We start from the raw sequence: 11361 nt of genomic DNA, 5'->3' as shown, positions 1-11361 counted from the left end.
CAATTCAAGGAACTAGAAGAGTTTTACAACAGACTAGCTCAAAGCGGGTAGAGAAAATGGCTCAAAGCAGTTAATACAAATAACAAAATGTCAATTACTATTTTGAAACGAAACAAATAAGGTGGGTTGAAACATTTACTTAACCATTTGGTAGGCATTAGCTGTTGCAAACTAATGAAATAGCTGTGGTAATTGAATCTCGGTAAAGGGGTTTCAAAGTGTCAAAATTATAAACAATTCTAATAAAAAATAATGAGATAATCAACTCTCTTTGCTCAATTCAACAAGTATACTAAGTACCTGCTACTGGCTTTTATGGGTTACTTTTGTGTCCTAATTTCAGCCTTAGTTTCAGGCAATGTTTGATATTTGGGAACTTGTAACATCTAAATATGAAGAGTGCCTAATCTGTTATGAAGATTTAAAAATGTACAGTTATATAAGGTGGTAAAGTTTTTCATTAAAAAGGCCACAAAATGGAGCTCTCTGTGACCTTTTTTTTTAACTACAATATTTTGATTCCTGTAGAAGGATGCTAACGTTTTCCCTTCAAGCAAAGATGTACTGTAATAAAGATCATTCATTTATTCTTAAAATGATGTTTAATGAACACTTAAACACAGTCATCCCTCTATTATTTGTGGGTTCTGCATCCACGGATTCAACCAAACGAGAATCAAAAGTATTTGGAAGAAAAAAGGGTGGTTATGTCTGTACTAAATATGTACAGACTTTTTCCCTTGTCATGATTCCCTAAACAATACAGTATAACTATTTACATAGTATTTACATTGTCTTAGGTATTATAAGTAATCTAGATAAGATTTAAAGCATACGGGAGGATTTGCCTATATTACATGCAAATACTATTCCATTTTATAACAGTGACTTGAGCATTCATGAATTTTGATATCCACGGGAGTGCGGCTGGGGGGATCCTAAAACCAATCCCCCCTAAATCCTGAGGGATGACTGTATATACAAAACCACTGTTAGGTGCTCAATACCGGTCTATCTCACAAGGTTTCTTTAAGACTCAAATGAGAATCTAGGTGGCTCCACTGAAAAGAATGGATTGCTCTGTGTGTGTGTGTGTGTGTTCTATTTTTATTACATAATCTGAATGAGTCACAAATACATTCAATTCTCAAATATAGAAAGTTCTCTGGGTCTATTTACTTAAAAATTTTTAATAGAAGCTACCATTTACTAAGCTGTAAATGCCATCGGTATGCTATGTGCTTTACATTTCACCTAATCTTTATAATAACCTTAGGAGACAGGTATCCTCTACAATCTTAAATGAAGAAATACGAGGTCAAGAAACATGATAAAGGTCCCCATAACTAGACCATATTAGAACTGAGATACGAATTCAGGGCTATTTGTTTGCAAAGCCTGTGAACTCATTCTATTCTCTAAAGTTCCAAAAATGGATGTTTCTCTTCAATTATAGTTAAGCCTCATTTATATGCTCTTATGAAACAATCAAGCGGTTTCAAGAACTATCAAATAGAATTACAACTTTTTCTTGACAATTCACGGTCATCAATGTGAACGGTAGTCACGGTTTGGGCTGTAACCTGGTTTACTCTAAAGACCCTGCACCTCACGGCCTAGTAGGATTTTTGCCTTGCATTTAACCAGTTAGTTTTTTGTTTTTTATTTCCTTTACCCTGTCACTTTTCCTTGTTATTTTTGTGTCTGTAATTTGCTGTGGACTAATAAACCAAATAACCAAATGTACAGGAATGGTATCTAAAGCAGTGGTTCCGAAACTTTAGTATCCACAACTCACCTGGTGAGCTAGTTTAAATGCAGGTTCTTGGGTCACACTCCCCAGATGTTCTGATTTAGTAGCTTTGGGAGAATGAGGCCCAGGATTTGCCCTATGAGTAAAGAACACATACTTTATGACTATGAGAAAAAGGGGAGTCCATTTTTAGTAGCTTTTAGATATTCATCTAGGGCCTGGTTAGTTGAGATTACTGGATATATATGTATGTATGTGTGTGTGTGTATATATATCTATATCCATATATAGATACATCCTATTTGAGACATTAAATATTTTTAGAACTACATAGTTTCAAAAACAACTTTATTTTTTCCCCTTACATTATAAAATTTAGATTTGTTGAACAAAATGGCTACAGAAGAGTCAGAAAGTACCAGAAAAATGGCTTATTTCCCTCTCAAACCTTGCTTTAGTCTGTCAAACTTTCTCAAAGAGCAGCATGTATTTAGTCTTTGGAAATATGGGTTTGAGTTCTGGCATTCTGCTAGTTCTATGATTCGACAAATTGCCTAACCAGTCTCAGCTGCAGGTTTTTGCTCGTCTTTAAAATGGGAGATAATAGTGCCTACTTCTCAGGGATAGTGGGAGCTTGAGAGAGAATGAACAGAAAGTATCGAGGGTAAGCACTTAATATGTGGTCAAAATTTCAAAATGAATTTGTTATTTATAAGGCTTCTAGTTGTAATTATCACAAAAGTTTTGTTGATTCTTTGAGGGAACCAGATTTCATATTTATATACCCCAATGCAATCTACAGAGATGAGCACAGTGGAGTGTCCTCCTTCATAGTCGCGGAGAGAAGTAAGATTTGCAGTTGCAGCACATTATCCTTACTTTTGCTGTATAAAACAGGTCTGAAGTATTGATTTCTATGCCACACAGCAGGAGATGCAAAGAAACCAAGATTTTGCTGATTTAAATATTATAGACAAATCCTAAATACTTATAATGAAGGATTATTACTTCAGTGGAAGAAACAGGCATACTAACATGAAAAAACACATTTTATTGCACTTAAGTTATAAGAAAATAAAATTTCTAAGTGAATCAAACCATAGACACAATCCCTTTAAAGGTTGTTTTCCTCCATCATGTCAGGTTGTTACATAACTAAAATTAACCAACTTGAATCTGATTGCTTTAAATCAGACTATAAATAAAACAAACAAAAAAAATAAACAGAAGGAGGAAAAAAAGATCGCCTAGGATACAGTGTTAAACCACTTTCACAGTTCAGCTTGAGTTGTGGCTCTTGGAGAATGAGGCAAACCATTTGACTTTTTCATTCATTTTGTTTGTTTGCATGTGATGCCTTTACTACAAAAACTGAATAGTTTCTGCTTTGTCAGTTACTCAGAGCAATAAAACTGTAACAGTTGTTTTCCCAAATACTGTAAAACACTAAGACTGACCAGCGATTTTATTTTAATTTTGTGTTTTATATATTTTTAAAATATTTTGTCAGTTTTACGATGTACGTTCATCCATTCACCACAGCCCTCAAAAAGAAAAGTTTCTCCACAGAACAGGCAAGTAATAGCTCTGTTCCAAGGAATGTGTTTTAAATTTTGCCCAGATAAAAGAAAATAAGCTTTGCACACACTCTCAATTATTTACTTGCAGGCAAACTTCACTCTTTATTATCTGAAACTCTTCCATTCTCAGCCTCTTAGAGGCACAGATGGCTCAAGTTTCAGTGGCAAAAAGTCTTTTTTCCGTAACCAAACTAGAGCAAATTTGGAATTCAGTCTGGGACTAAAACGTCACAGCAGAAAAAAAATAAAAAAAAATAATTTGCTTTTTTCTTTCTTTCATTTAGCAGCATAAATAAGTTTGGCCACTGGGAGTACAGTACAGGGGTGGGACAACAATCCCATATTTGAAGACCTACTTCTAGCACCAGCATCAAGAATTAAATCCATCTCAGGACTCACAGAACCCAGGACAACTTGCCACCTTTGAGCAACATATGCATTGAAGAATGTATATGGAAGCAACAGTAAATAGATAAACAGAGGCTAATACTGTGATTGATTGACATTGGCAATGGTTGGCAAAAAAGAAAAAAAAAAAAAAGGTTTTCATGATAACTGTACAAAAACAATTCACAGTAATTTTTTTAAGCTTTTTCACTCCAGAAAAATGACTTTTTGTTGCAGATGCTCTCTAATTAGAAAGTCAACCAGTACTTGTTTTGATGTTATTGCAGTTCCTTTCTAGGTGTCTAGTTGTCAGTGGTAAAAGAACAGGCTAGCAGAATCTGTAATGATGTTTCAGCATTAACACTGCCCAATGAGCACTGGAGAAGAAAATAAAGAAATAATTGCACCTGGTTTGATTTAGAAAGTCTCATTTTGCAAAGCTGCCCTCAGTCAAAAGTGAAGCCTTTTATGTGATGAGACAGCAGACGCCTCTCTTGTCAGTTATGGTTTGTCATCTCTTCTTCTTTTCCTTCTTAGTCTGTAGGTCTTTTCAATCTGTTGCCCCAAGCCAACATCCTGCACCACTGAGAACAAGGGATTTTTTTCTTTTTCTTTTCTTTTTTCTTTTTGCAGGGGGAAGGGCAGGGAGTATATCGTCTACACAATTGGACAAATTCATCTTTTCTGCTCTTCACTTCATGTCCACATCAAAGTCCAGCACCAGCAGCTTGGTTTCTTCAGTCCCATTCCGACTCCCAACTGCACACACCAGCTTTGTGTTTGAGGCTCTGATCCGCCACACGACTCCCCCACTCCCCCCACTCTCCAATGTGACTAGGTTTCGAATAAATTCACCCGTTTTCAAGTCCCATAGTTTTACAGTTCCATCATCTGAGCTGGTAATTACAAAGTTCTTGTTGAACTGTAAACAGGTCACAGCACTCTGATGCTTGTTGGGACCTAGACAAAAACCAAAAGAATTTAATTACTGGTTAGAAATAATAGCTATGGGTTAGTTACATTATAATTTGTAGACTTCTACTTTACAACATACAATAAATGCAACATTTGAAATGATACATATTTAGAAACCTATGTCCTCAGTATTTTAGGATCAGCAGGGATATAAGAAAATCTGGTAGCAATTTGTAACTGAAACATTAACTTTCAAGAGGTCTGTCTTCCAAGACGCTTGGTTAGCTACCAGACAAATGTCTTATTTTCTGGCTGTGTGAACGACAGCATTCCTTGGTGAGGATGCAGATAGTGCAACTCCATACATTCTGCTGATGGACAAATGAGCACTAAGAGATCTATTACTCTACCACTATGAACCACTCAAAGCTGAATGGTCACTATTCCAAAACTCTGAGAAGAGACAAAACCAACGAGTAAAAAGCTGCAATGTTGCCTATCAGATGCCGCCCACCCCCCCCCCGCCCGCCACCCCAGAAAAAAACGCTTTCTAAGGGCTATAACAAATAGAAAAAGTTAATCATGAGGCACTGCTGTACCTCATCTAATATTAGTGATTTTCACTTGTTTCTTTCTCTATTTTAGTAGGCACTATTATTCCTCTCCATTCCAGTTAAGCACGTGACTAAGAGGCCAAATAAATTTTCTATCAAGGATGCTTTTGTTTTTTTCAATAAGGTAGCCCTTCAAAATTGGACTACAAATTCAAAATGCAATGGCCAATCAAAAAATATTAATAATGAGTATGTTGCTTCTATGATATAGCCAAGATCTTTCTTCTCACTGTTCTTAAAGGTTAAGTAGAGTAAATTGAACATGCAGGAAGTAATTAAACAATTTTATATTATATATTAAAAACACAGTTCAAAACATTTCCTCAAGAGTAGACTAGTTCTGTAAGTCAGGGTGAAAATATGCATAAACTTTTCTGAAGTAATCATTCCGTATGAGGTTCACTCTTTTTGTAATGCTAAAGCTCCGTATTTCCGTTGAATAATGATCTCATTTTTAATGAACAAAACTAAACGTAACTAATACTTACCTTGCAATGTTTGTAAACACTGTCCTGTTTTGATATCCCAGATTTTAACTGTAGAATCTGCATTCCCAGAGACAAGAATATTGTCTTTGAGTTCCATTCCACTTGTTAACGACTGGTGCCCTGTTAACGTGTGAATGCAATTTCCTGTCTCCACATCCCAAACGCGAATTGATGTATCAAGAGATCCACTCACCACATGGATACCATCAAACTACAAAAGACACAGTTTATTAGAATAGAAGTACGGATGCTCTTCATATCAATTACTGACCTTAATCCTAGTAGGAAAGGGGGAAGAGGATGGGAAATGGGTAATGCCAGGAACAAAATGAGGTACTAAGGTAAAGTGGCAATGAGGATAAAGTGCATGCCAAGCCATTCTACAATGTATGTTCTCACACCTTTCTATCAGAAAGGTTCATCTTTATGCCAAGCTGCTTCAAACTAGATGCAGAAGCAACTTAAAATGAAAACAAAGCACCTAAAATGAACAATATATTAATTTTCAAATCATCTGGCCCCACCTAGCTATATATCATGGGTGACTGAGAGAATTGCTATTTGAGTTTTCCTTCCCACTAGGAAGCTAAGACTAATGACATAGCTTATGATAAACGGAGTGCTTATCAGCACTTAAGGCATGAAAAGGGCTAGAGATAACTTTCGTGATGTTCAAAAGTAAGTTCCATTAAAAACCGTGTGTAAAATAAAATTTTATTTATAAGAACCTAATGCTAATTAGGAAATGTGCCAAAAGATAATTGTATCTGGAATTAGAAGAGGTGGCATTTTGTTATCAAAAGCAAACTACATACCACCTCTTCTCCAGCTTCCCAGCTACACCAAAAGTCAACAACAATCTATCATTTCTATATAATAATGTGGCTACCTCTTTTCTCAATCAAATGGGGTTATTTAAATTAGAATATTATATTCATTAAGCTTCTGAGCATATCACAAACAGGTGCAGCCAATTTCCCTTCCTCCAAATTCATCACCTTTTCTAATTTAGCAAACATCTTGATCATATTGTCAATATTTCATGACATGGACAATATTCCTTCGACAAAGAAACAAATATCCTAAGAACAGAATTGACAGTACTAAGATTATGTGCTAATTTGCTGAACATTAATGGGCAATAACTGATAAATAAACTATATAGGCTGTAGGAAATATTTTTACATTGAAAATGTTGCCTTTCTGGAAACAAAACAAGATTCACATTCTAAACTTCCTATTCATCTAGTCAATGATCTTAAAATATGGCAATGTTTTCAAGGATATGGGCTTGAAATGTAAACCAAAAAAAAAAAAAAAATCTGTTTAGTCAACTTTACTTCCTTATGACTACAAATCAGTGGGCCTGGGACAGTAGAGTGCTTTATGCAGAAAGGATCTATTTCCACTTTGAATGGGGATGGAATCACAATTACATGGTCCATCAACTTTCAGCTATCAAAGCAAAGGGTCAGCTTTGGGCCATATTAATCCTCTGCAAAGGAGTTTCTTAAAATCCAGGTTACTCTCCTATGAGACTATTTAACCATTAATTAATATAGCAAACCTTAGAGTCCCAAATTGTCAGGTTACAAGACAAATATTTGTATTTAGAGGAGAAATAGATCACAGAAAATTGAAAGCATCTAAATAATTTTGAAATTTACATTTTCTTCATGCCAATTTTAATGTATATAAAAACAGCAGAATAATCTGGTTAATCTTTTTTGGATTGTACTGGAGCAGCAATTTGACAGCGATTATCTGAGTAAAACAACCTTATGATTCATCAGGAGAGCATTTAAGGGAGAGATAAGAGATCTTACCTGTAATGAATAGACTCTATTAGTATGCCCCTGCAACGTGTGTAGACAGGTTTCAGTCTCTGGATCCCACACCTTTACCATAAAATCATATGCTCCACTAACAACCCTCCTGCCATCATATTGAACACAGCGGACTGCTGCAACATGACCCATCAAAACATGTAAACACTGGCCTGTCTCAATATCCCAAACCCTAAGAGTGGCATCTCGGGAACCGCTAACAACTCTGCAGAGGGAAAAACAGAAAAACAAAACAAAACAAAAAAACCCATGTTTAGAATTTTTAATAATATGAGAAAACATGATAGATTTAGTCAAGGTTTTTTAGCTTTCTTTTTCTTACACAGGAACAACTCTTGTCAAAAGAAATCCTATGTAAAACCTTGGTATATAAACATACAATAAGGGAATGGGAAGTTGGGAAGCCTAGAATGCCTCATGCTTGGTTCCCTGACCTGTGGACCTTAGTTCCAGCACCTCGAGGTTCTGTGGGACTGAGTTTGAAAACCACTGTACTGTATTTTTTTTAAAAAGCAGCAGTAGCTGCCTCTAAATATATACAATAAGATTTTGATTTTAGAAATAAAATGTTAATGTGGGCATGTGTATAAAATGTTAATGGGAGAACTCCAGGTGGTAGGAGTTTAAAGAATTTAAATTTTCTTCTTTATGTTCTTTGCCATTTTCCAAAATTTCAATTATGGATGCATATATTCCCTTGCGATTAGGTAAAAAATTCAATAAAGGTTATACAACAAAACAAGTCAGGATTTGGAATTTAAACAGCTGCAGATTTGTGTTTACACTATACATTCCAGTAAAAATTAACCAGTTTTAGACATGTCCTCAAACACAGGCTGCTTATGCTTTTAATGATTAGATTTATAAATATGCAATAGGCTATAAAAATATTGATATGGATCTTAAAAGATATGTACATCTTTAAAAACAATGGCTATCCCTTAAACATGTGGTTCAACATTAGCGCTACACTCTCCTGAAAACCAGAGCAATATGCAAATACTGTAATCACTTTTGGATTACAAAACAAAGCTGAAAACTCAGGTATCCTTATGTCATTCTGAAGAGATAAAGAAATACCACAGTTTCCATACTGGAAAAATTAGAAAATTAAAGGGTTGAGATTTAAGTCAGAACACAATGGAACACAATGGAAACATATTACAAATCTGGTGTGAAATCTGCTTAATGTAATGGTTCTTAATATAAGAAGATGCTATAGACAGAATTAAAGGTAAAGACTGCCATTGATTCACTGTGAGGACCTTTCAGAGAGACCTTTTTTGACAAATGAGGCAGAAATCACACTTGTTTAACAGGGGTATGATGAAGATAATAGAAAGATAGGGTTTTAATAGGAGGGCTTTACAGGAGGAGATAAAAGTAACAGCAAAGGCACTGAGAAGAAAAAGTCAAGCAATCCAGTTTGGCAGACACCATTTTGAAAACTGGATTGAGGATTTCTTCCTTAATTCGTTAGTCAACAGTAGGCTCACAAAGACTTAAGAACTGGGCAGTGACACTATCATAATTATAAAAGGACTGTATGTCAGCATATAAAATGTAAGATGACCAAGTTAGAAAGTTGTGACACTAGTTCAGAATGAGAGAACAAATTACTCACAGGCCTCAGCTTTTGCCTAGACTTAGAGATAGGGTGGGTGTAAGGTGGGTAGGTAATTTAAAAAGGCTCAGACGCTTGAAGCCTGAATTTGTCCCACTTGCAGAAATAAGAATATCAAAAAAAGAGAGAGAAAAAATGATTTCTGCTTGAACATGATGAGTCATCAAAGATACAGAACAATAAAAAGGATTAGAGAGTAGAGAGCTTCAAAAAGAGGAAGCCGACAACACTAGCAAATGAAAAAGGAAACTTACAGACAATCCCCAATTTTAAGACAAAACGCTATGGCTTTCCTAGAATAGAACCATCTGAAGTCTAATAATTAAATGTAATTTAAGAGCTCATTGTCACTATTTCAGTAACTCTATACAGAAAGCGCCCAAATTCACAAATAATAGAGGAAGAAGTCCCAACCACGATAAGATTTTCCCTTACCTTTTTTCATGAAGATGCATACAACGCACTGTGGAAGTATGCCCATATAAGGTGTGTATACATTCTCCAGTCTCTGCATTCCACACTTTGAGAGTCCGATCGGTAGATCCACTAATGATGATGTTGTCTCTCATTTGTGATGACCATACTCCACCTGTATGTCCCACTAATGTTCTCAGACACTGGAAAAACACTTAAGATGATTACTTTTGGGTAGAAAGGAAAAGTGATTTAAATAAAATTTAATAGCTCATTAAAATTTGGAGTAAAGTTATTTATTCAATTTGTTTGGCTCTTCAGAAAATATTATTTTACACATCCGTATAAAATGATCCCATCACTATTTATAGTTTTGTTTATTCAAAGCATTATAAATTTATATAAGCACAAGCAATTGAGGAACATGTAGAAAGCAAACATATGATATAAAATATGATATAATAAAAAGGAAACATGATATGAAAGCAATTATGATAGCTCTGGTCTCTTTGATGAAAAAAAACTGAAATTGCAACTGGGTTTCTTCCATGGGAATAGATTCAATGAAAGTATGCCAACAGTATTGGGTGTGGCTACATACCACATTTCATCTGAATCTGCCCCAGGGCAGTAGTTAGGAGCCAGTGAAGCTACTTCTAGACAAGTAAAGACAGACATTAAGGCCCTGAAATAAATCCCAAACTAATATTACACTATGGAAATATAAAGCTGCTTTAAAAAATTTTAACATCTGACTTGGCGTATTTATAAGATACTTGCCAAGAAGCACCATGGTAAAAGACATTTTAAAATACATGGATTTTTTTTTGTTTTCATACTCTCTTCTGTTATTTTTTAGGTGGCAATTACTTAATTCATGAAAATATTCTCTACTGGACAGATACAAATAAATATTTGCTAGAGAATCATTAAGGTATGATATGGTACACGGTCAAGCTGATTGCTTGGGCTACTTTTTTCTTCAAACTTACATTTAAATGCCTAGTCCCCTCTCATCTCACAAGGGTTTGAGATAAGTATAAATTAACATGATTTATTAAGTTCTAAACTATAGGTAGGTTATCAATAAAGCAGTTCATAAGGAAAAATAAATATCCCTCAACCATACTTTTGAAAAACATTACAAAGTAATGAGATATAACTTAGACAGTAAATAAAAGTGGGGACAAATTGAGCCAAGAAAAATATAAAGCACCCTTGAAAATGTTAAAATATCTGTCACAAACTACGTAAATGAAAAAAAATTAATGAAACCTCTATCATGAGAAACATCATTATCCTCATGCCATTGATTTTCATAAATATGGAGGAAAAAGCTAAGTTACGAGCTCTGATATTTGCTATCCCAATAATTGAGAATCAAGAATGAATTCTGATTTTCTTTTTTCCAGTTGCTACTTGCAATGCTATACACAAAATTGTGACTTTGTGAAGTGTAGGAAGAGTAAACTTACTTTGCCCGTGACTGCTGACCAAACTTTTAGAGTGTTGTCATCAGAACCACTAACTATTCGGTTACCACAAAACTGTAAGCATGTGATCACATGATCATCATGTCCTTTCAGCACCTATAAGATAGATGTACAGATTAGAAATATGTTAATTAAATTATGTTCTTTAAAACACTGGTGAAGAGAAAAATGAAGGCACAAACAGGAACGGTAATTTGTAGTCTATCTCTAGAATTATAATTTATATAAAATATAAAGCATTATTTT

The 11361-nt window shown here is 34.8% G+C and overlaps 1 protein-coding gene across 7 annotated transcripts in view; it reads right to left on the bottom strand.

Annotated features, from left to right (window-relative positions):
* Positions 1-2784: 2784 nt before the first annotated feature.
* FBXW7 (F-box and WD repeat domain containing 7) overlaps positions 2785-11361 on the bottom strand; it is a 209928-nt gene continuing 201351 nt past the window's right edge. For all 7 annotated transcript variants that reach the window (XM_031664221.1, XM_009207702.4, XM_017959130.3 and 4 more), the window contains 5 exons: positions 11098-11211; positions 9644-9825; positions 7564-7789; positions 5738-5948; positions 2785-4680 (listed from right to left, as the gene is read on the bottom strand). In XM_031664221.1, coding sequence (XP_031520081.1) covers positions 4412-4680; positions 5738-5948; positions 7564-7789; positions 9644-9825; positions 11098-11211 — 1002 coding nt within the window. In that variant the 3' untranslated portion in view covers positions 2785-4411. The remainder of the gene's footprint in view (positions 4681-5737; positions 5949-7563; positions 7790-9643; positions 9826-11097; positions 11212-11361) is intronic.

This window comes from Papio anubis, chromosome 3 (assembly GCF_008728515.1).
Source record: "Papio anubis isolate 15944 chromosome 3, Panubis1.0, whole genome shotgun sequence".
Lineage (NCBI taxonomy): Eukaryota > Metazoa > Chordata > Mammalia > Primates > Cercopithecidae > Papio > Papio anubis.
Note: the sequence above shows the minus strand (reverse complement) of the source record. Positions and strands in the feature narration are given on the sequence as shown.